This window comes from Salmo trutta, chromosome 29, assembly GCF_901001165.1.
Source record: "Salmo trutta chromosome 29, fSalTru1.1, whole genome shotgun sequence".
NCBI classification, from domain to species: domain Eukaryota; kingdom Metazoa; phylum Chordata; class Actinopteri; order Salmoniformes; family Salmonidae; genus Salmo; species Salmo trutta.
Window position 1 is genome coordinate 27,122,067 of NC_042985.1, and position 25,723 is coordinate 27,147,789.

At 49.6% G+C, this 25,723-nt stretch overlaps 1 protein-coding gene across 1 annotated transcript in view; it reads left to right on the top strand.

The window, feature by feature from the left end:
- Window positions 1–25,723, top strand: part of LOC115167263 (trichohyalin-like) — a 150,683-nt gene that overhangs the window by 112,626 nt on the left and 12,334 nt on the right. The window contains exons 8-11 of the mRNA XM_029721504.1: window positions 1,152–1,226; window positions 20,340–20,486; window positions 21,538–21,630; window positions 24,158–24,220. Of these exons, the coding sequence (XP_029577364.1) occupies window positions 1,152–1,226; window positions 20,340–20,486; window positions 21,538–21,630; window positions 24,158–24,220 (378 nt within the window). The remainder of the gene's footprint in view (window positions 1–1,151; window positions 1,227–20,339; window positions 20,487–21,537; window positions 21,631–24,157; window positions 24,221–25,723) is intronic.

Below are 25,723 nucleotides of genomic sequence, written 5' to 3' on the forward strand. Positions count from 1 at the left end.
TGAAGAAGCTGGAATTGTGTTTGCCGTGGCTCAGAACCTTGTTCAAAAGCCTCCCGCTGATCCAGCCTCTCCATGTGAGATGGTGGAAGTCCGGCACATTTCCTCTAGTGCTCAGCATACGGCCAGAGCCTTTATCTGAACACAATTAGTCATTTTCCCAGGCCTCTGCACTCTGCAGGCTCTCCCACTGTAATTTCTCTGCATTTCCCTGTAACCTTTAGTAGTGGGGTTTGAGTCCACTGTGAGCCCCAGCTCCTCTGCCCAGGCATCCATTACAGCTCTCCAGGACAGCAGTATTAATCCACCCGATGCCATGCCAGCCGTGCTCCTCATATGGAAATTAAGCTGCCTCACTGCTGCTTTATTACTATAAACAGGAGGCTATGTCTGTCTGTCTGTCTGTCTGTCTGTCTGTCTGTCTGTCTGTCTGTCTGTCTGTCTGTCTGTCTGTCTGTCTGTCTGTCTGTCTGTCTGTCTGTCTGTCTGTCTGTCTGTCTGTCTGTCTGCCTGCCTGCCTGCCTGCCTGCCTGTCTGTCTGTCTGTCTGTCTGTCTGTCTGTGATTTGTCTGCTCTCTCTCCATGTCACCTTTGTTGATTTTGTCTCTCTTGTCTCCGGCTCTGTGCTCTCTGCTTTAATGACGCATATATCCTATCTTCAGTCACTGCTTAATCCCAGCAGTGCTGGTTCAGGAACAGATTACTGCTCTCAGACATGAGAGAAGTAAAGAGCAGGGAGGGAGAGAAAGAGAGAGAGACGATCCACAGGGAGACAGAGGGGTCCAGCACATGTATGTGGAAGTGTACATGCCCACAACCCTGTCTCAGACAGAAAATTAATGAAAAAACTCCATCCACTGCTTTTGTTCATCCTCATTTGCTATGATGGACTCTGTGTACAGCCAGAGAACCATGTCCAGGTTCACACCAACAGTCTCCCAGAGTATGCAGTCGGTTTCAGAATGGACTTTTCCATGTTAGGATTAATCACTTTACTCAATGCCCTCTCTATCTACCAATGTCTATCTCACCTCTAGCTCCTTTATGAGCTCAAACTGCATCTTTTTGACCCCCTCTCTCTTCCTCCCTCTCTCCCCTCTCTCTTCCTCCCTCTCTCTCCTCTCTCTTCCTCCCTCTCTCCCCTCTCTCTCCAGGCTAAGGAGCAGACCCAAAAGTTCCAGGACACGGTGTCCAGTCTGAAGAGCCAGCATGGCTGTGTTAGTCAGCAGGTATGCAGGCCCATGTGACAGACCCAATCCTAACCCTTTACCCCTTGATTCCTCACACCCTACCCATACCCCATCCCTACCACACGCTGCTGTTACCATCCCTACCTCACCCTGCTGTTACCATCCCTACCACACGCTGCTGTTACCATCCCTACCACACGCTGCTGTTACCATCCCTACCTCACCCTGCTGTTACCATCCCTACCACACGCTGCTGTTACCATCCCTACCTCACCCTGCTGTTACCATCCCTACCTCACCCTGCTGTTACCATCCCTACCACACCCTGCTGTTACCATCCCTACCTCACCCTGCTGTTACCATCCCTACCACACGCTGCTGTTACCATCCCTACCACACGCTACTGTTACCATCCCTACCACACGCTGCTGTTACCATCCCTACCTCACCCTGCTGTTACCATCCCTACCACACGCTGCTGTTACCATCCCTACCTCACCCTGCTGTTACCATCCCTACCACACGCTGCTGTTACCATCCCTACCACACGCTGCTGTTACCATCCCTACCACACGCTGCTGTTACCATCCCTACCACACGCTGCTGTTACCATCCCTACCTCACCCTGCTGTTACCATCCCTACCACACGCTGCTGTTACCATCCCTACCACACGCTGCTGTTACCATCCCTACCTCACCCTGCTGTTACCATCCCTACCACACGCTGCTGTTACCATCCCTACCTCACCCTGCTGTTACCATCCCTACCACACGCTGCTGTTACCATCCCTAACACACGCTGCTGTTACCATCCCTACCACACGCTGCTGTTACCATCCCTATCACACGCTGCTGTTACCATCCCTACCTCACCCTGCTGTTACCATCCCTACCACACCCTGCTTTTACCAGCTCTACCACACCATCCCTACCACACCTTGCGGTTACCATCCCTACCACACCTTGCGGTTACCATCCCTACCACACCTTGTGGTTACCATCCCTACCACACCTTGCGGTTACCATCCCTACCACACCTTGTGGTTACCGACCCTACCACACCTTGTGGTTACCATCCCTACCACACCTTGCGGTTACCATCCCTACCACACCCTTCTGTTACCATCCCTACCACACCTTGCGGTTACCATCCCTACCACACCTTGCGGTTACCATCCCTACCACACCTTGCGGTTACCATCCCTACCACACCCTTCTGTTACCATCCCTACCACACCTTGTCGTTACCATCCCTACCACACCCTTCTGTTACCATCCCTACCACACCTTGCGGTTACCATCCCTACCACACCTTGCGGTTACCATCCCTACCACACCTTGTCGTTACCATCCCTACCACACCTTGTGGTTACCATCCCTACCACACCTTGCGGTTACCATCCCTACCACACCTTGCGGTTACCATCCCTACCACACCCTTCTGTTACCATCCCTACCACACCTTGTCGTTACCATCCCTACCACACCCTTCTGTTACCATCCCTACCACACCTTGCGGTTACCATCCCTACCACACCTTGCGGTTACCATCCCTACCACACCTTGTCGTTGCCATCCCTACCACACCTTGCGGTTACCATCCCTACCACACCCTTCTGTTACCATCCCTACCACACCTTGCGGTTACCATCCCTACCACACCTTGCGGTTACCATCCCTACCACACCTTGTCGTTGCCATCCCTACCACACCTTGCGGTTACCATCCCTACCACACCTTGTCGTTACCATCCCTACCACACCCTTCTGTTACCATCCCTACCACACCTTGCGGTTACCATCCCTACCACACCTTGCGGTTACCATCCCTACCACACCTTGCGGTTACCATCCCTACCTCACCCTGCTGTTACCATCCCTACCACACCTTGCGGTTACCATCCCTACCACACCTTGCGGTTACCATCCCTACCACACCTTGCGGTTACCATCCCTACCTCACCCTTCTGTTACCATCCCTACCACACCTTGCGGTTACCATCCCTACCACACCTTGCGGTTACCATCCCTACCACACCTTGCGGTTACCATCCCTACCACACCTTGCGGTTACCATCCCTACCACACCTTGCGGTTACCATCCCTACCACACCCTGCGGTTACCTTTTGTGTTGCCTTTTTCCATTCTCACTGTTTCTGAACAAAACAGTCATTTATTGAGGATTTTTGTCTTATGAAACATGTCTTTTCTTATATAACATTAATACCTTGTGAAACATGTCTTTGTTTGATCTCTCTCTCACATCATGTGTTGTCTATCACACACACACACATCCCCAGCTCAGCTTGTTTCAGACTCCATGCGGCTTGTCATGTATTTCACAGACTGTGAAACATGAAGGATCAGCTGCCATTTAGGACCTATCTGTCTGTCTGTCTCCGTCTCACACACACGCAGTGTGGACGCACCTACACACAACACACACACTCTCTGTTGGTGCTGTCCAGTCCTGTGGAGATGACAGGAGCGTGGGGTCTGAGTGAGGGAGCCCCTTCCTCAGCCCGGCTGTCCTGGGGGTTAATTAACACTCCTCCCCCAGACGCACCAGCCCCATCCTGCCCCAGCAGCCCCATCCTGCCCCACCAGCCCCATCCTGCCCCAGCAGCCCCATCCTGCCCCACCAGCCCCATCCTGCTCCAGCAGCCCTATCCTGCCCCAGCAGCCCCATCCTGCTCCAGCAGCCCCATCATGCTCCAGCAGCCCTATCCTGCCCCAGCAGCCCCATCCTGCTCCAGCAGCCCCATCATGCTCCAGCAGCCCTATCCTGCACAACCAGCTCCATCCTGCCCCAGCAGCTCCATCCTGCCCCACCAGCTCCATCCTGCACAACCAGCTCCATCCTGCCCCAGCAGCTCCATCCTGCCCCACCAGCTCCATCCTGCCCCAGCAGCTCCATCCTGCCCCACCAGCCCCATCCTGCTCCAGCAGCTCCATCCTGCCCCACCAGCTCCATCCTGCCCCAGCAGCTCCATCCTGCCCCACCAGCCCCATCCTGCCCCACCAGCCCCATCCTGCTCCAGCAGCCCTATCCTGCTCCACCAGCTCCAACCTGCCCCACCAGCTCCATCCTGCCCCACCAGCTCCATCCTGCTCCAACAGCTCCATCCTGCCCCAGCAGCTCCATCCTGCCCCAGCAGCTCCATCCTGCCCCACCAGCTCCATCCTGCTCCACCAGCTCCATCCTGCCCCAGCAGCTTCATCCTGCCCCAGCAGCTCCATCCTGCCCCACCAGCTCCATCCTGCTCCAGCAGCTCCATCCTGCCCCACCAGCTCCATCCTGCCCCAGCAGCTCCATCCTGCCCCACCAGCTCCATCCTGCCCCACCAGCTCCATCCTGCCCCAGCAGCTTCATCCTGCTCCAGCAGCTCCATCCTGCCCCACCAGCTCCATCCTGCTCCAGCAGCTCAATCCTGCTCCAGCAGCTCCATCCTGCCCCACCAGCTCCATCCTGCTCCAGCAGCTCCATCCTGCCCCACCAGCTCCATCCTGCTCCAGCAGCTCCATCCTGCCCCACCAGCTCCATCCTGCTCCAGCAGCTCCATCCTGCCCCACCAGCTCCATCCTGCCCCAGCAGCTCCATCCTGCCCCACCAGCTCCATCCTGCTCCAGCAGCTCCATCCTGCCCCAGCAGCTCCATCCTGCTCCAGCAGCTCCATCCTGCTCCAGCAGCTCCAGGTGTAAATAATTGGGAGTTGTGCGAACCCAAATGGTCTTCTCCTTAACTGGGCTGGTTGCTGAACCTGCCTGCTGGCATCACGCGGGCCCCTCCCAGGTTAGATGACTGTTAGGGCCAGGCGGACAGCGAATGATTGCTAATAAAACATTTGATTGAGAGGAGAACAGAGTGAGAACCATAAACATCCTGAATTCTGCCCTTTCATTTTGCCATCTTCAGAGAATTGGTTTTGCTGTGCTGCAGAGCGACTCACACACAAGCAGTTAGTTGTCTGCCCTAGGACTGGAATTTAATTTAGTGCGTGTGCGTGTGTACGAGTGTACGAGCCCATGTGGGTGCAGGTGTAATGTGGTGTGTGTATTTTATACTTTCCTATTTTATAGAAATGAGCCAGGGTTTTTCTAGATGTGAAATCTCCTGTCCCTATAGGTGCAGCAGTGCTGCTACAGATAAGGAGAGAAAACAATAATTTCATACTGCAGTGGGAATATGACCATAGAGTTACCAAGATGTCCACTGCAGAGCTGTGAATGCACTGCAGAGCCCTCTGCAATCTCCCCTCATTCTGCTCTTTGTGCTACATGTTTGTGAGGCAGGTCTGTAGTGATGAGCTATTGTACAGGCTAGTGTTTAGCTACTGTGTTTGACTACAGGATGCGGCTATTCCACAGTCATTTACCAGCATGTTGTGGGCTCTTTATGTTAGAGATATTATATGGCGGTTGTTGACAGTGTCTTGCACATACTGTATGGCTGGTTGCTGTTGCTGAGTGAAACTGAGAGGCTGTTATGCTTACTGGAATGTATTTCTACTACAGTGTTCTGCGTGGATGCATGGGATTGATGGGTCTTGTTGGTATGTGTTGCCAGTGTGTTGGATAAATGTGAATTCCTGGTGTGTGTTTAAGGTGCTCTATGATTGCTGGGGTGGGTATGTAGCTTGATACAGTATAAGAGCACTATGTTTAATGCTGGTGTATGTTGGTTCTGTGCAGGGTGTATAAAATGCATAATGGGTGTGTTGGGGTAGTTGAGTGTCTTTGGGGGTTATGTACCATCAGTGTGGTGGGGTATAACACCAGTGTATTGGGGTGTGTGGGGTATATACTGTAATAACCATGTATTGGGGTGTGGTGCTGGGGTATGATGAAAGGGTAGAAGCATATATCAGACTCCAGCCCAGGCAGAACTAATAAAAGGCCAACCATGTTGGAGCTCCTCTGCTTCTGGCAACAGCGCTGCTTTTTACTGCCGCTCTGACAGCAAGATAAAGTGTTCATCCAATTAGAAAAATATTTGGTCACCTACCTACCAATGGAGCTTGGGCTTGTATTTTTCAAGCCATTTGATCCGGAATCCTTGCTGTTTTTATTGTATGTTTTCCTACCATTGTGTATATACATTTTATTGCGCAGCCATGGAATGTTGATGAACCATTTACCATGTAGTTATGTAGTGAATGTTGTCTGTCTCAGTGTGGTTTCTAATGAAGGGTGGGGCTGGAGGCAGTGCTACGTCGAGTAGGTCTGTGTGTAGTATGGTGGCGTGTGGGTTTACATTCTGTTAGGTTTTTGTGTTGGTGTCGGCTATGTTTGGGCTGAGAGGATTTTATTCATCTCTGTCATTTGTCCATTTCCTGTGCAGGGCTCTGTACATGTATACTAGTGCTAGTCGCCTTCTCTGCTTAAGAATACTGATGTATTTTTTACAGTGCATTAAAATTAAATTCTCTCTTGTTGTAAAAAGAGGCACATGTTAAAAATAATTGGATGTGGGAGAGAACAAAGGGCTGCCTCTCGTTCCCTCCCTGCACACCCCAGCTAGGCGTTAACACCAAGCCAGCCGCATTGTTCTGCCGTCTGCAGCCATCCCCCCAGCCAGACACTCAGCGCTGGAGAAGTCACTTTTAATGTCTGATAATCAAGGTGAATTTTCAAAAAGCTGCCATTTTCAAACGAGGGTGTATATATTACATGGAGATGGGATTTGAGGAGGGGAGGGGCTCTGCTGGGAGAGAGGCAGAGCCTCGGCCATGCACAGTGGAAGAGAGACACCTAATGGCCACGGCAGGAACTGCAGGCAGGTCGTGCTCTGCTGGCAATCAATGGAGGAAGGCGGTTGTCAGTTCACTGTCAGTCATGTGTTGTTGTGCTGTGTAATTTGCTTTGTCTGTGGTAGAGTATGTGTGTTCCACAAGTTCAGGTTGAACAATAGCTTTCAGCGATTCCTATTTTCTCAAGGAGCCATTCACTAGGAATGTCCTTGTGTCCTCCAAACATTCACGTACATTTTACTCATATACAGACAGAGTATATAGAGATATATTATTAAAGATAGTATGTCCACGTATATGTGTTTATCCGCTCTTCTCAGTAATTGTGGTGGAACGTTGCAGGGGAGACTGAGGCAGCTGAGAGAGGAGTAGGGGGGCTCCATTTCTCCAGCGTGGTGCAGGGGCTCATCTCCCCCCGCCCCCTCTCCCTTCTTTCTTCCCCACGTCGCTCTAAGGTAGGATTATTTCTCCTCCGCTCTGCCGCACCATATATCCCAGGTCTGCAGTTCCCCCTCGCCGCTGTCATTTTTCACTGCGTGTTTTCGCACGGGTGCAGCATTGCGCGGTGGCACTGTGCCTATGCAATATGTTAAGGAGGGGAATATATGCAGCGTGTAGAATGTAATAAGTGTACATTTATTTTCTGCGGTGGTGATTTACTGGTGTTTCCGGTGCTTGGGGAAAAGAGGGCAGCAGTGTATCTTAATGAACATCACTGCTGCGTATGCACTCACCTCCAAGGCTTTTTTACACACCGGAGACACAATATTATCCAGTTGATAGAGAGGGTTTGGATGTTTTTTATGTTGTATAAATGAAATTCCCCCATTCCAGCATAGTGGTTTTTTTGTTTACAGATGGTGATGTTTGGTGTTGGCTTGGTTAAATACCAGTCTAATGGCACCTTGTCTGGCAGTGAGGCAGAGTTTAGTATATTTAGGCTAGCTGTGGGGCTCGGACCCTGCCATTCTGATTGCCTATCCTGGTCCACCTGTGTTTCTACACCCCCTATAGAGCCCCCTGTGTCTTTAACCTGCACACACACACACACACACACACCGACACATACACACAATCCCCCTCCCATCTCCAGTCCTGTCCCCCTGAGTGAGATCTGATGGAGTCATGCAAAGAGGTTTAAAATAAAAACACTAACACAAACACACATGGTTGATGGAAGCCTGAAATGGACATTATACTCTGAGGGGAAGTAGATCTAATCCCATGAAACAGTAGGCTTCAAATGTATTCTGTGCTCGGAGCCTTGTGGCGCGAACCTCCCTCTGTGAGACCACCACTGAATAGAACAAAAAAAATCTAATCAAACAATGTTTTTTCAGAAGTAAATGCTAGCGTAGAAGCTTTTGGTCCAGTGTGTCTGATGCTGTTCATTGATTAGCTCAGCTATGTGGGTTTGTTTTATCATTCCTGGCCTCAAAAGACTGACTTAATGCACCCCGGAAGAAGAAAGATGGAGGCAGCCTCCTCTCTGCTCTTTCATGAGGACAACGTCTCAGACGTGTCCCGCTCTTTCAGTGTGTCTGTGTGTGGTGCGCGCGTGCACGTGAGTGTGTGCGTGCGCAAAAGCCTCTTCTTGTACACTCTGTCAAAAGCATGAAGTGTTTTTCAATGGGACACTGTTGTTGGTGACAGAGCTCTATGTCTCTCCCATTCTAGTAGTATTTAGATGTCATGTGTGCGTTATACTCCTCATCTCTTCCCCATTCTCCCGTTGGTCTTTGTGAAGTGGGACGATTCTCCATTGTTAATGTGCTCCTTTCTCTCTCCTTTTCTATGCTGGTCTCAGAACAGTTTTTTCTCTCTGAGTAGACTATGTACGACAATGTATTCTGATATTTGCTACAACTCCATGGCTTGGTTTCTTTAGGCTTCTTTTGTCATACTGGCTTTGTATTGGTGTTTGAAGTTGTGTTTTAGTGGTGTGCGTGAGTGTTTGTCTCGTGGTCATCGTGGGTTTCTGTGGTTTAGCAGAGACACTGTGTGTGTGACAGTTGAGACAGACGTGGACCCATGACACAAACCACTACAGTCATTTTGTACATCAGAGTGACCTTCCGGACCAGGCTGGAGTTCACATACGAGCTTTTTCTCCTGGAAGTACAGAAGCTATTAGATGTAATCGCAATGTTGTTGTCTTTTATATTTTCTATCTGCTAGAATTCATTGATAGTTTGATAATGCCGGGGTTCACTGAGTGCAAGAACTCTAACCATATGATAAGATATTGGCAGCGTGTTTGAAGGCTGGTGGTTTTATTTGGTACATGAGTGTATTATTTGTTCCTGGCACTGGTAGCAGACAGTTATTTTTCATTGCTTGGTTAGAGGGCATGCTTCCAAAGTGTTGTTCTCAGCTGTAGTGGAGAGTAAAGAAGGGAGAATAAGGAGAGGACTGGGGCCGGGGGCTCTCTGATGGAGGGAGGAGTGTGGAGAGATGAAGATAGGGAGCGTTGTTTTGCCAGACCAGTGTGGCAGAGCTGGTGTGTCTGGCCCTGTGCCAGCCTGGGCAGTTTGCCCACGGGGAGGCAGTGTGTAGCCAGCGCTGTGCCACAGACAGAGAGACAGAGAGACATAGAGACAGAGAGGCAGGAGATAGAGAGGCAGGAGACAGAGAGGCAGGAGACAGAGAGGCAGGAGACAGAGAGGCAGGAGACAGAGAGGCAGGAGATAGAGAGGCAGGAGACAGAGAGGCAGGAGACAGAGAGGCAGGAGATATAGAGGCAGGAGACAGAGAGGCAGGAGACACAGAGGCAGGAGACAGAGAGGCAGGAGACAGAGAGGCAGGAGACAGAGAGGCAGGAGACAGAGGGAGAGGCTGGTAAGAGGACTGACTGACTGTCAGAGGAGTCTGGGTTAAGTGACACTCCCCCCTGGGGTGTGATGGGTGGGCAGGACCACCGTGAGAGAGAGAGACTCTCATATCTATTGGGTGAAATACCATAGTGTGCCATCACAGCAGCAACACCATTGTAAATACAACCCACATTTATTTTCACTTTTGTACTTTAACTATTTGCACATAATATGACATTTGAAATGTCTTTATTGTTCTGGAACCTTTGTGAGTGTAGTGCTTACTGTTCATTTTTGTATTGTTTATTTCACTTTTGTTTTTTATGTATTTCACTTGCTTTGGCAATGTAAACATATGTTTCCCATGCCAATAAAGCCTTTAAATTGAATTGCATTGAGAGGAGAGAGAAATGGCTGATGTTGGATAGTGCCATGTCATTCAGTGCCTTAGAGACTCCATGGGCATCATTGCCTATTTAGTGTCTGTGCATTTTTAGTTCATCTCCAATGCATGGAACATATGCAGACTGTAGTGGATTTTGAGCAATTAATGCTATTTATGCAGTCGTTTATAGTCTCAAACAATACTGCTGCGAGCCTGTTTAGAGGTTGTTGTTCACTCAGTTGTTTCTCCTTTCTCACTGTGTCAATGCTTGAATAAACAGATGCTTCATGGGTAAAATGCTATCTCCCTGGTATGTGTGCATTTAAATAGTGTTTGCTTTTCAAAACCGTATCCCTCCTTTCCCCCTCGTTTCCCTCTTTCCGTTTCCCTCTCCGTTTCCCTCTCCCCCTCTCCGCTCCTCTTTGTATCCTTCAAATATTCTGCACATCCCGCAGCAGTTCCGCATGGCAGATATCCCTAATATAATCTATGTGTCTGAATACTAATTTATACCGTCAGGATAAAATAAATAGTCTACAGTTAATTATGGGGCGCCGGCTCCTGGCTTGGCCCAATGATTTATGAAGTGCGCGTAGGCATTCTGCTACACATTTTTCTTAATTTATTTTAATCTGTCTTTCAATACATTTTCCTGGAAACGTCTTAATGATGTCAGAGGTGTGTGTCAATGACCCTGGCTCAGCGAGCAGTCCTCTGGTGGTGGAGAGGTAGGGGTGGGGGTTCCAACTGGACAAGGGCACTTTCCAGCACCCCCCTTCACCCCTCCCTCCCACCTCCCCTCTCCACACACCACCTCGGTTTCATTTGCTGCCTTGGTGTCTGTCTGTCTGTGTGGTTGCCTGTGCGTCCATCTGTCTTTCTGTCTGTATGCCTTGCTGTCTGTGTGTCTATGTGTGTCTGTCTGTTTCTCCTATCTTTCCCCTCATTACAGTGTGTCCATGTGTTTTCTGTGGGGGCTCCTGTTCCACTAGACTTCTCTCTTGTTTATTTAGCTCTCTGGTCCTGTGTGAGCAGTAAGATACAGTAACGTAGCAGTACGGTTCTGGGTAATCCATACCTCTGTGTGGTCAGAGCTGTTAGCCAGGCCAGGGGCTGGGGGTGGGTGGTTGGTGATGCTGGGCATGGTCCACCAGGGGAGAGAAAGCCCCCAGCTCCCTCCCAGACAGCAAAACACTTCACATGATTAGATGTATTTTCTCCACCCTTTCTTCTCCTCTCAAATTAAAGCCGATGCCTCCTTTACTTGTTATGCGCTGTCGACCTCCGGCAATTAGCGCGGAGCGTGGCCGACGTGATGCTCGGAGAGCCCTGGTAGGGAGCGGGCAGCAGGCGCTGAGCCTCCGCCCTAACCACATCCGTCCGTCCGTCTGCCAGCCTCCCAAACAGACAGAGGCAGCACACAGCTCGTCAGAGCAGGGCCCCATTAGGGACATCCACACATCTCTCTGCATCAGGATGCTCTCATTTACCTCCTCCAGATCCTACCATTTATCTCCTCTGAAAAAAAAAGATCTCCCATCAAGCGGCCAAGCATGGCTGGCTGCAGTGTCTATCCTGAAAGAGGAAAAAGAATGATTTAATTTCTTCTCCTTTTTGTCTCAGTGGCCTACTCACTTTGTTCATACACACATCATTACACAAAGAGGCCTCGTTTTCATCTCGCGGCCAGGCAGGCTGAGGCTGAGATCAGGGCTCTAAGTTAGCCATGCGGCCGCAACCAGGCCATCACTGCAGATCAATACCTGTGGTCAGGACGGAGCACGCCGTGCTTTGCTGTGCTACGCCTCCTAAATAGGCCCTGCAGGTCCCACCATAAAACACCTCACAGGCCAGCCTGACGGACCCATAAATCCACACAATTTTTTTTCTTTCTATTGGAGCGAGCCAAGAGTAGCAGGGCTGGGTTAGGATAGGGTGGTCCATGAACTGAGGTCTAGAGGTTAGGGAGTGTGACACTAGGGTGGTTCCAGTTGTTAATCTGTATCCTTAGAGACCTATAATCGATAAGCATTGGCCAGGGAAAGGACAGGTTGGGGTTTGTGTTGTGTCTTTGGAAAATAAACATACACTCCTTGATTTGGGCCAGAACAAGCACACTTGTTTAGTTCTTGTGTTGTGATCGCTAGTCTGGAGTGTTTTACTGTGGACTGGGTTACAGGGCTGGATGGTGCTAGTATCAAATCAAAGTTTATTTGTCACGTGCGCCGAATACAACAGGTGTAGTAGACCTTACAGTGAAATGCTTACTTACAGGCTCTAACCAATAGTGCAAAAAAGGTGATAGGGCTACATCAGGGCTGGATGGTGCTAGTATGCTAGGCTACAGCAGGGCTGGATGGTGCTAGTATGCTGGGCTACAGCAGGGCTGGATTGTGCTAGTATGCTGGGCTACAGCAGGGCTGGATGGTGCTAGTATGCTGGGCTACAGCAGGGCTGGATGGTGCTAGTATGCTGGGCTACAGCAGGGCTGGATGGTGCTAGTATGCTGGGCTACATCAGGGCTGGATGGTGCTAGTATGCTGGGCTACAGCAGGGCTGGATGGTGCTAGTATGCTGGGCTACAGCAGGGCTGGATGATGCTAGTATGCTGGGCTACATCAGGGCTGGATGGTGCTAGTATGCTGTGCTACATCAGGGCTGGATGGTGCTAGTATGCTGGGCTACAGCAGGGCTGGATGGTGCTAGTATGCTGGGCTACATCAGGGCTGGATGGTGCTAGTATGCTGGGCTACATCAGGGCTGGATGGTGCTAGTATGCTGGGCTACAGCAGGGCTTGATGGTGCTAGTATGCTGGGCTACATCAGGGCTGGATGGTGCTAGTATGCTGGGCTACATCAGGGCTGGATGGTGCTAGTATGCTGGGCTACATCAGGGCTGGATGGTGCTAGTATGCTGGGCTACAGCAGGGCTGGATGGTGCTAGTATGCTGGGCTACAGCAGGGCTGGATGGTGCTAGTATGCTGGGCTACAGCAGGGCTGGATGGTGCTAGTATGCTGGGCTACAGCAGGGCTGGATGGTGCTAGTATGCTGGGCTACAGCAGGGCTGGATGGTGCTAGTATGCTGGGCTACAGCAGGGCTGGATGGTGCTAGTATGCTGGGCTACAGCAGGGCTGGATGGTGCTAGTATGCTGGGCTACAGCAGGGCTGGATGGTGCTAGTATGCTGGGCTACATCAGGGCTGGATGGTGCTAGTATGCAGGGCTACAGCAGGGCTGGATGGTGCTAGTATGCTGGGCTACAGCAGGGCTGGATGGTGCTAGTATGCTGGGCTACAGCAGGGCTGGATGGTGCTAGTATGCTGGGCTACAGCAGGGCTGGATGGTGCTAGTATGCTGGGCTACAGCAGGGCTGGATGGTGCTAGTATGCTGGGCTCCAGCAGGGCTGGATGGTGCTAGTATGCTGGGCTACAGCAGGGCTGGATGGTGCTAGTATGCTGGGCTGGAGTGGGTAAGATGTGTTCCAGATGAGAGCCTGGGGACCTGCCAGAGACTGAGAGAGACAGAAGGCTGATTCTCCTCATCTCTCTCCTTCAACTCCCCAGGCTGTGTGTGTGTGTGAGTGCCTCTGTCTCTGTTGGACTGCTCCATGCATTAACCAAACAGATAGCCACCAACTTTAATTACCTTTGCTTCTACTTACTCACCCCTGATGCCCTCAAACCCCATCCACCCTTCTTGCCTCCCTCGCTTGTGCAAATGAAAGAGGAATAGGGGAGAGAAAGAAGAGAAGCATAATTACGTATTTTAGTGGAGTGCGGCAGAATGCCTTTTACCAAATGACTCTAATTCCAAATAGTTAACAAGATTTTTCTTTTTAATAGAGCCGAATCCGTGTGACAGCAAATAGCTTTCCCATTTGCAGCCCTTAATGGCTTTTCATACTTTGCACTTCCAATAAGCAGTAAACTCGGAAATTAATATTGCACGCTGTGTTATGATGCAAATGGGAGCGAGATAGGAGAGCGGTACCTTCATGCAGAAAGCTCTGATTAGATCCATAATTGCTTCAGTGGGATGAAAGCATTTCTCCCGTTCGTTTGAATTTGTTTTTTATATATATGTATATTTTAAGCCTCGCCATTCGCTCCGGCATCAGAATCGACAGAATTGTTTTGTTATGTTGTTTTGCGTTTTTAAGTCAATGCTAATCAGTGGTAATTGTGGTTGGAAGAAAAACACTCCTCCACAAAGTCTTTGTCTATATGGAAGATTGTTTATGTGACCTTTCACTGTATTCACTATGTATTGGTGTATATTTTCTGTACTGTGTTCAGATCTGTAGAATATGGTTTAAGTTCCTAAAGGCAGATTTTGTCCTTGGAGGGTCCAACTAAAACACCTCTATTTCATCTGATCATACTGTAAACTGACATTTAGCTGCTTTATGGGTCACCCAGTTACAATGTGTTTGAACCAATTTGAACCAACCAGCCACCTCTTTCCAGGAAAACACATGAGGCACAATCTAGATATGTTTGTGCAAGGTGTTTCATAATTAACATCTGATCCAAGTCATTTCGTTTCCAATTGCATTTTACACGTCCTCAAATATTAAGCCTGGTCTGTGCATAATGTATTGACATCCACGGGGTTGTCATGTTATTGGAACATATACATTTATTATATGGCTTGACACTGATCAAATATTCAACTCCTAACGGCACCCTTAGGCAGCTGGCTCTCATCCTTGCTCTTTCACAAGCTACTTCAATCTGTCTCTGTCATATTCAACATCTCGCCCTCCTCAACCCTGTTGACTCACTGCATATCACTGTAGCAGGCTGTCCTGTACTGCAGACGTGTGCGTTTGTCTGTTCATGAGCGTATACATTCCACCTGCCCATATTGTCTGCTTTACTGTATTCCCAGCCCAGCTATGGTATAACACTGTCATATGCTTTAAATGCAGATTATTCCATAAGGCTGTAAATACGCCACAGCACAGCCGCCTGCCCCGATGCCTGACTCTAGCCAGCCCAGCCCACAGAACCTGTCTTTGGGGAGAGAAGAGCAGAGCGTCCTGCCTGCTCGGAGCCCCAGACCCAGACATATAGCCACCCTGACCTTTGGACAGAAATAGCTAATAAATGGGCCTCCGATTGCTGCCAGCTATTGAGGTTAAGTGTCCTTTGGTCTGCGGGGCTTCAATGTAGCGCTGTGCAGCCGAGGCTGGCAGGGTCACGTGACCAACGCGCACGCCCACACACACACGCACATCTGATTCCCTCTCGCCGGCCGTGTCGTCATGGCAACGCTTCATTTATTTTTCAGCGTGTTCCTGTTTCACCTGTCACTTCGATAATTGCCACTGAATTTTCCAGCGTATCAGGGAAAAAATTACGATGATGATAATAATAATAAGACAATATTTATGAGCCAAACGACTGACAGACAAGTGTAGAGAGATGAAGAAATGTAGAAAGGTTTCATTAGGATATAATATTAATGTAGGGACAGGGCTTTTTTGGGACTGATAAAGCTTGTTCCCTTTTGTCTCATGGGCTTTAGCTCATTGCCTGCGTGACTGGCAGTGGAGTCTGAATTTCCATTGTTTTAATTGGGTCACCCTCTCCTCCATGTCGCCTCTCTGGTGAGCATCTCTCTGCTTAATCAGTTCTACAAGACTGTCTCGCTAGCTGAAACGTCCTAAACATCCTGTGACCCTCACAACTATTGATGTTATGCTTTTAGAAGTATTGATAAGACCAGCAAATGTAATGTCCTTTGTCACGGTGCTGTGTTCATTATTGGCCTGAGAGAGAGAGAGAGAGAGAGAGAGAGCCAGCTGGTCTCATTCTCACTGTATAGCTTGAAATTGACAGCAAGCTGTGAAAGCCAGCAAGCTGTGAAAGCCAGCTACTGAAGTGAATAAGAATGATGCATTTCTTTAATTGGCTGTGGTAGCATTTGTTTACTGAGGTTATTGACAAGATGTTGGATATGTTCTATGTGCATAATTAAAGTGTTGTGTGTAGGAGGTTTTCTAGGTGGGGATATTAGTGTGCTTGTTATGTTAGGTGCATTGAGTGCGTTCTGGACTTGGTCGATATGTGTCACATTATCCCGTCCTGCTGCTTTGAATGATTCTCATAATGCACTAGCATATAAAACATATTTTCTCATCAAAGTGTTCCAGACCTCATTTGAGATTTAAAAGTCAATATCTACTTTCAAAATCTTGTAACTCAAAGGGGTCTGTGTTTATAACGATAACAAATGCCCTATCCTGTCGGGGTATTTTAGAATTAGGACATAAAAACGTGAAATTATTCTTGCTTGCTTTGCTTGATAAAACAAAGACACGAAAGCTAGCGTCCATGTTGGATTTATATGTGTGCTTTGGGGGAATGTCAGTGGAATTAATTGATTTGCCCATATTTGTCAGAAAAGAGTAAGCGCCTAACCCCAGCTTGCATTATTAAAGCTAATACCACAGTGGTTTCGGCAAGTCCTCTGTCGTGAATCAAAGTCTGACACGGACTGATGATGTATGGATATATTATTCCGAGCGTTGCATGGGGCTCTGAGCAGGGCTCTTGCCCCCCATCCCATCCTGCATCAGCAGCCCCACCCCATCCCCCTGGAGGGTACCTGTGTTTTCAAAGTAAAGACCACTAAGAGAATAGCCCGGGGCATCTGCATACTGGAGTGTCCTGTGTTACACATTAGAAGCCTGTGTCCAGGTCAGCAACATAAACACTCTCAACAGTCCCTGTCTCCCCCTCCGCCCCGGATACCCCAAATACCTCAAAGACAGGGAGGGGAAAACGGCTTACACAGACAGGCCACAATATGGAACAGATGGTCTTCAGGGACGTGACCACGTTGATGACCACTCTCTGAGAACCTCCTCAGCTCAACCCTGAGGTGAGCTTTCATAGACAATATGGAGAAAATGCCTAGATTTCATCAGCAATTAAATTGCCATTACATATTTAAAAAGCATTCAAGAGCTTTTCTCTAGAGAATGAGGAGCTATTCAGTCCTATTCAAAGCATTGTGACTTTTACCTGCCTAGCTTAGCACAGTAACCCCTTGTTATTTATGTAGCCTGTCCCAGCAGACAAACACCCAGTACGTCTCAGAACACGGCAGCATGTCTGCTAACAAATACACTACTTAATGAGCTTCATCTAGTGTAAATTGAAAAGCACTTGTGGAAATAATGAACACTTAAACGCTGAGAGGATGGGTGAGGGGCGGAGGGAGAAGAAGATGGGCCGCGCTTTTTGACATGTGACATCAAAGACAGCATAGACTAAACAGCAGGGCGTATGAGAAGGAGCTGGGACTGTGCCGTGTACAGGGGGCACCCACCCAGGGCCGCTGAGACTGAGATGCAGGGCTGACATCTTGGGTGAACAGCAGACACAACAGGCAGTAAACATCTCCCCCATGGGTGAGGCCTCGGCAGAGGGTGAGACGGGGTTAACGATCAGACGTCTCGTTCAATCCCCCCGGTAGAGTAAATGGGTTTTGATCAGGCGCCAGGAAGGAGCAGAATAAGCTGCTTTCATAGGCAGGTTTTACCATTTGTCAAGACGAACAGTTTTAATATTTTAAAAAACAATCCTATTACCGAACAAAAATAGAGCAAGGATTTCGGGAAACCTGCAATATAAATGTTTAATGGCAGTTTCTGCATACAGCTTTGTATCTGCATATATAGCTTGGTTGGTTGTTGAGGGAAAAACAAGGAGTATTGCTTCACTGCTCCTTTGTGTGGATGCAGGCAGAGAGCCGGAATTGAATGGCTGGGGAGGACATTAGAATGTCTTTACTGCCTTTCTCATTTCTGTATCTCCCCATCTGCTGAGATGGAGGTGTGTGGAATAGCATCATTAAGATAATGTACCTGGGAAGGCAATGAGTTGAGATCTAACGTGGGCAGGTTCCTCGGCTCAGCCACGAGAAGCTTTAAATGCTCAATCTACAGTGACCTTTACCGCAGAGAGAGGAGAGAGCTTTGGAACACACACACAAACACACACACACACAGCCCACCAGACATATTGAACAACGCATATAATGTACACATTTAACATGTTATGTTAAATGTCTTCTACATAATGATGACTGTTTTATTTGTTTGGTGATAAAGATCCGCCCAGTGTGGATATGAGTGTGTAATTGGAGGTTTGTGTCTGTCTGGGATCAGTCAGTCTGGAGTGCTGCAGCCTCCACAGCTTCACCAAACTCCAGGTTGTCTGTCAGCTGAGATGCAGAGCAGAGCCCTTTCATGTCACGAGCGTTCTCCCTGACTGAGTGGCAGAATGAGGGCAATTATAAATCACTTAGTGACTGTGTGTTCCAGTATCAGATGGACCGCTGGACCAGACCAGCAGCACAGAGGTACCGGTATGCCTCTGTTGCTGTAACACTCTTCCATCAGCAGCACCCCCACCAGGGAGGAGACCATGAGGGGGGTTTAGTCAACCCCTGTCTTAGTGTCCAAGCACAGCCAAGCCAATCATTCCTCAGTCCCCACCCCTTCGCGCCCCCCCCCCCCCTGCAGCTAGAGTCAACAGCCATCCTTTAACACGCTCGTTCTCTTTGAATGTGTCGTTTCACTGTGTTTGTAGGCGATCAGGAATGACCAGGGTTTCTTTTATTGTTTGGTTGTCCAATGTGTGTTTTGTCTGGGCTGAGGTCTTGCTGATGAATTTCACATTTTTCAGGGCGGTTGACCAATGAGTGGTGTGGGTCTAGGCGAGCGTGGCCGGTGGTGTTTTTCTTTAATAAGTCTAGAGGTGAGGGGAACACACCATGTGATCAGTCATCCTGTCAGGATGCTGGACTCTGATTAGCCCAGTACTCTGGCTGACACATCTGACCTGCCACACTCCACAATGTCAAACGACTGACAACGGTTCACCTAATGACTATTTTTAAGTTAGCCATAAAGTCATCTTTTGTGACCTATCGTGAATCAAGTTTGTTTATCGGATTCTTCTCTTACGAAAAGCCGAAAAACATCCATCTCGTTGTTGTGGCATTTTCAGAGTTTTCAGTGGATAAGGTCATAGACATACTAAAATACAGATCATCAAAATATATCGCCCTCCATGATTTCACTGGCCCGTCTGATTAGCTCTGGGAACCCTTTTGTTTCACCTGTCCTACAGAGGGTAGCTCTTCTAGCAGCATTTTATCAGTCCTAGTTGCTCCAGGCCCCCTGGCTTTGAAGCCTCTCTATAGCTCCCCCACTACCCCCATGTCCCTATGTCCCCTGCTCCCCTTGTCCTGTCAGGTGTGTGTCTGAGGCAGCCTAGTGCTGTTGGTGGCACTCTCCCCTTTGGGCCTCCGTCAGAGACTTCAGAATAGATCTTTATTTACAGCACAGAACTTAGAAACAGCTGGTCAATCCATTTAGCCTAAGGCCACTGATTTGTTCGTATTTACTACAACACCCAAAGAAAAGCCGGGTATTTTCCCCTCTCTCTTTCCTATTGATCCGGCGCTTAGGAAATCTGCTCTGCTGTCTAAACACTATTGATCCCTCCCTCTCGACGGCAGGCTACCCGCACCAGTGTATAAAGGGACTGGATGAATTGAAATTTCATTTCCGACAACTTGTTCCTGTTATTTCTACCCATTTTTTGAGGGTGGGGAACATGCGCTGGCGAGTCGATAGGCGGTTGGCAGAGGGAGGAGCAGTGGGGCGAGACTCGCTATGTCATACCAGACCGCACCGTAATGTACAACCATAAACAGGCCAGCCACACACACAGGCCCCAGCCAGGAATGAATTCCTCATTGAATAAGTTCTCAGTGATCATTATGGGCTATTAGGGCCAGCCGTAGGCCAGCCTGCCCGGCTCTCTCTCAGGTCTCTCAGGCCTGTCAGCAGCCAGCTGAATGGAGAGTCCCAGCTACATCACAGAGCCAGCCAACACCCACAGAGAGAGCTGGACCTCAGCACCAACATCCAATCATATGGATCATATGGTTCATATGGAGTTTTATATCTTGTGAGGAACTACCCAACATGATCTCTACGGCCTTTATATGATTCATCTAGTCTGATGAGCTGCTTGTTGTCAAGCCTTTAGTTTAGCAGGATGCTGTTGGCTGTGGTTTCGACCAGGATGTGTGACCATACCTTACCTCCCTTGAGCAAAAGTTGTCTGTACAGTGTGTGTGTGTGATTGACATTATTCTCCTTTCTATGTCCTCTAGCTGCAGGACAGGAGTGCTGAGGTGCAGAGGCTCCAGAGGTCATTGGCTGAGCTACATGGGCGAGAGATGGAGTGGGAGAGAGAGACATCCGCCCTGCAGGGCCAGCTGGGCCTTGCCAGAGAGGAGCTCCACAGCGCCATCCTCAGGGTGAGCCCTGAACTGCATCCTGCCCCTCCGCAGCGATCCCCATTGTGTTCCACTCAGACGATTAGTACTGAGATATAGTTGTACATAAAAGGGGAGGCCCTGTTTTAATTAACATAAATATTAATATAATGACCGTGAAGCCATCCCACGTTCCATTTCAGGCTCTTAGTGTTAATACATATTTTAATACATTATCATTACCGCCATCATAATTCTTATTATGGTAACTGTAATTATTCGATTTATGACAGAATTATTATTTTGCTCCCTGCAGCCATTTCCTCCCTGTAAAACCACATTTTCCCTTGTGTATGGCGCTCTCGGTCTCACCCCTCAAAAATATTGAACGGGCACTGATAAAGATAAACACACAAACACCCCAGCCTGTTGGCTCCCTCCCCTGTAAAACACTCAATCTGAATTGCATATCCGCCTGTCGACCAGGCTTGTCATAAGCCGTATTAAGAAAAATGGTCACACGGTTTGACATAAATTGGAAAATGACATTTGGAAAGCGGCCGCTGCTGTGGAAATTAGAGATATTAAAATTATAAATCAGTGTCTGGATGTGCAAGGGGGTGTTGAGGAGAGGCTGAATGTTCTCTTTCTCTCCATGTCCCTCTTTCTCTCTCTCTCTCTCGCTCTCGTTCTTGCCTCTCTCTCTCTTTCTGTGTCTGTCTGTGTCTCTCTCGTGTCTCATTCTTTCTCTGGGGACAGCAGAGGGGGCCTGGTCCTACAGGGACAGAGGCCTGGAGAAAGGGCTCCTCTCTGGCCCAGCGACCCTCTCTCTGCTCCGTAGGGACAAACACTCCCTCTCATTTGGCAGTGAAAGTAGAGGATATTGTCTGTGCTGGCATAGTGTCCTGTCAGCTGATTTAGCAGCTCTCACGCTCTAACCTGCTAATGGATCATTTCAGAGGTGTGATATGCATAATGCAAAGATATCCGCTGACACCTTTAAAAACAGACACTTCCCTCTCCCATGTGTGCCTCACCTCTGCCCTCCGGGTGTGTGCGTGTGTGTGTGTGGGCATTTGGGTGTTTTGAGCAGAGGCAGGCACAGCAGCAGAAGGAAGAGCTGTTTGGTGAGCTGCAGAGGGAGGTGGACAGACTGAAGAATGAGAGACAGGAGATGCGAAAAAAGGTAATTGAGTGCTTTGTCTATTGACAGCATCAGTAACACACACACACACACACACACACACACACACACACACACACACACACATAGAGCATTTCACTGTACTTGTGCATGTGACATTAAAACATAAAACTTGAAAAACACACACTGTCTATAACAACCTTCCTTTGCTCAATGAAGAACAGTAACCCCACTCATATAAATACGTGTGTATAGTCCAGTACCTTCAACTGCTCAAAAAGTTGTGATTCTTTATACTGCCTGGCTGGACTGCACATCCCTTCCTTTCATGGAGCTCAAAGAGAGGCTCCACAAAAGACTGGAACTGCTGTGGGGCTATGTGCCTTGACACTGCCGAACCTGAGCTATTCAGGAAAAAAAGCTTTAAGATGAGGCTCAACTGTGCTACCTTCAAGGCGTGGGTTAAAGCTCTTTTCATCCCAAGTGCAGGGAGAAAACATACCTATTGGTGTCCTTGAGGGAGGAATGTTTGCATTCAGATACAGGGTATTTGTGTTGCGAGAGAAGAGGTCAAGAGTGATGTCATCCTCCTTGGATCTGAAAGAAGAGAGGTCACCTCTATAAGAGCAATCCCACCCAGACTGGGTTCATGTGCCATTCTCTGCCCTCCGACTCTGAAGATGTTCACACTCAGATTGAACTATCACTTAAAAAGTTTCTGAAGATTTCATTTCCATCAGGCAATCTTTCCTTGCGCAATATCTGCTGTTTACCATAAAGCGTTCTCAAAGGCCTCCACTCAGTTCGGCTTCATTTCCCTAACTGCCAGAGTTCCACTACAGCTGAATGTCACCTCCCTGCCAGGGGCCACTGTTAATAAACCCCGGGGGCCCCAGGGGCCTGAGGTAACTGCGTCAGCCTCTCCCGTCCCAGTAGTCAGGTCTATCGCTGCCGCTTCCCACTCTTCTCCTTCACACACACCCTCTTCCCTGCCATCCCTCACCCTGCCCTCCCTCGTTCCCACCTTCCCTCGCCCCCGCCCTCCCTTGTTCCCGGCCTCCCTCGCCCCCTGCCCTCCCTCGTTCCCACCCTCCCTCCCTCGCCCCCGCCCTCCCTTGTTTCTGGCCTCACTCGCCCCGCACTCCCTCGTTCCCACCCTCCCTCGCCCAGCCCTCCCTTGTTCCTGGCCTCCCTCGCCCCCGCACTCCCTCGTTCCCACCCTCCCTCGCCCCCGCCGTCCCTTGTTCCCAGGCCTCCCTCGCCCCCACCCTCCCTCGTTCCCACTCTCCCTCGCCCCCGCCCTCCCTTGTTCCTGGCCTCCCTCGTCCCTGCCCTCCCTCGTTCCTGGCCTCCCTCGCCCCTGCACTCCCTCGTTCCCACCCTCCCTCGCCCCCGGCCTTCCTTTGTTCCCTGGACTCCCTCGCCCCCGCCCTCCCTCGTTCCCACCCTCCCTCGCCCCACGCCCTCCCTTGTTCCTGGCCTCCCTCGTCCCTGCCCTCCCTTGTTCCTGGTCTTCCTCGTCCCCGCCCTCCCTTGTTCCTGGCCTCTCTCGTTCCCGCCCTCCCTTGTTCCTGGCCTCCCTCGTCCCTGCCCTCCCTTGTTCCTGGTCTCCCTCGTCCCTGCCCTCCCTTGTTCCTGGCTTCCCTCGTTCCCGCCCTCCCTCGCCCCTTCCCTCCCTCGTTCCCTGCATTACCGCTCCCAAACTACCCAGCCACAGCACCCCTTCAATATTTCAGCACTTTCTACTCCTGCCGTAAGTTTTTGCTGTTCTCTCTTAATATTTAAATATTTAAAGAGGTATTCCTGAAGAGGTCAAAGAAAGAAAGGAGAGGCACTTTGTTTTATTAAGGTTTCAGATGCTTCTCACTCCAGGTCTATTGAGGAGAGAGAGGGGGGTAGGGGGTCCAACCACTCAGTAGGACTAGATAACAGCATTAGTTATTCATCTGGACTGGCCTAGACCTGTTGTTGAATGTCAGGAGACTTAGCACTATTGAGCATGTGAACGCTATTAAAGTCCCAGTACAGTCAACATTCTGTTTTTTGTATCATATTGTGCAACAGCTGATGAAATTAACACTGTAAATGTGTGAAAAACTCTGTAAATGTGATCATTGTTATTTCCTGATTCTGGTTGGAAATACAATCTACACAATACCTTCTAATCAGCAGGTTTTGCATGGGTGGAGTTGTGGCTTTCTTGGTGACATCACCAGGTGATAAATTAGTTAATAAGACAATAACAAGGAGTTCCAAACCTCTCTGCCAATAACAGCTAGTTTTCACTTTCCCCCACCCCACTCAGACCACTCCCAGACAGTCCGAGCAAAATTCCAGCTTGAGAAATAGTTTTTGTCTAAAAAGCTATTTTTGTTTCTTTTTGACCATTTTAATGGAAAACTATTACAGTAAGGTACTTAGTTGTTACTCAGAGCTGATTTGATATTGATATAAAACGGCTGCATTGGGCCTTTAATAATGTGTTTGTTATAACAGCCCTTCTGTGTAACCTCCCACTCTATCTCTTCACCCTCTGTGTACTTAACATGTTGTGTGTGTTTCTCCTCAGCTTTGTGGTAGAGAAGAGGAGCTGAAGAGGCTGAGAGACGAGCAGCATCAGCTCAAGGACAAGGTCTGTGGCTCTGGGCTCTGGCTGACACCTTTGTGCTCTCAGGAACAGGATGACACACAATGCTGCTTAACAAGGCCTCTCCTCTCACGCTGCTGTGTTGTGAGGTGCCTGACTGACTGACACAGCGTGGGCATCTTCTAAAGCCTGCTCTCAACCCTTCAACTTCACATTCGCCTCTTAAGCAGTGGGAGCCGACGTGTAATGAGGCTTTTGGTCGGCCCTTAAAGGCCATAAGAGTGGGTCAGGAGCGTTCCCGGGGATTGGTGTGGTGTGTGTGTGTCTGCGTGTATGCACATGTCTACTGGGCATGGCCTTGGCAGCCCACACTAATGAGGGCTCAGACAGGCACCTGTCCCAGTCAATAGAGCCAGAGGGAGGACCTGGGACAGAGCAGAGGGAAGACCTGGGACAGAGCAGAGGGAAGACCTGGGACAGAGCAGAGGGAAGACCTGGGACAGAGCAGGGGGAAGACCTGGGACAGAGCAGAGGGAAGACCTGGGACAGAGCAGAGGGAAGACCTGGGACAGAGCAGAGGGAAGACCTGGGACAGAGCAGAGGGAAGACCTGGGACAGAGCAGAGGGAAGACCTGGGACAGAGCAGAGGGAGGACCTGGGACAGAGCAGAGGGAAGACCTGGGACAGAGCAGAGGGAGGACCTGGGACAGAGCAGAGGGAGGACCTGGGACAGAGCAGAGGGAGGACCTGGGACAGAGCAGAGGGAGGACCTGGGACAGAGCAGAGGGAAGACCTGGGACAGAGCAGAGGGAGGGCCTGGGACAGAGCAGAGGGAAGACCTGGGACAGAGCAGAGGGAGGACCTGGGACAGAGCAGAGGGAAGACCTGGGACAGAGCAGAGGGAGGACCTGGGACAGAGCAGAGGGAAGATCTGGGACAGAGCTGAGGGAAGACCTGGGACAGAGCAGAGGGAAGACCTGGGACAGAGCAAGGGGAAGACCTGGGACAGAGCAGAGGGAAGACCTGGGACAGAGGGAGTGATAATCTGTAGACGGAGAGAGAGAGAGAGAGAGGGAACAAGAGAGAAATAGAAAAGGGTCAGACGGGTGTTTTAGGTGGTCTGTAGGTCTGCGCTAGATCCCTGTGTGAGGTGAGTAACCTCGGACGAGTGTTGAGCGCTGGGCCTGCGTGTTTTTACAGCGCGGCCTCACTGTGTTCTGGGACCTCAATAAACCACGGCCTTCAAAGCACAGCCAAGCTCCACTAACTGCTGAGTGCTTCTCTGGTGGTTGGACAAGATTACTCTGAAAACAAAGTGCAGACAGGTTGATTGATAGAAGGGTCTGTAGAGGTGCGCGCCACAGTGTTTATTCACACCCTGCTAACACTCGTTTGTTTCATTCGCATGGACTTTTATGTGCTGATCCTGTTACTGTGTGAGTTTGTCAGTTCATAAAGAATAGTCCTGCTCTTTAAGTGGGTTTTAGTGGAAACTCACTAGGGCTGTTGTAGACGTGTTGTTTCAACATCCTGGGAACTAGCTGTGAC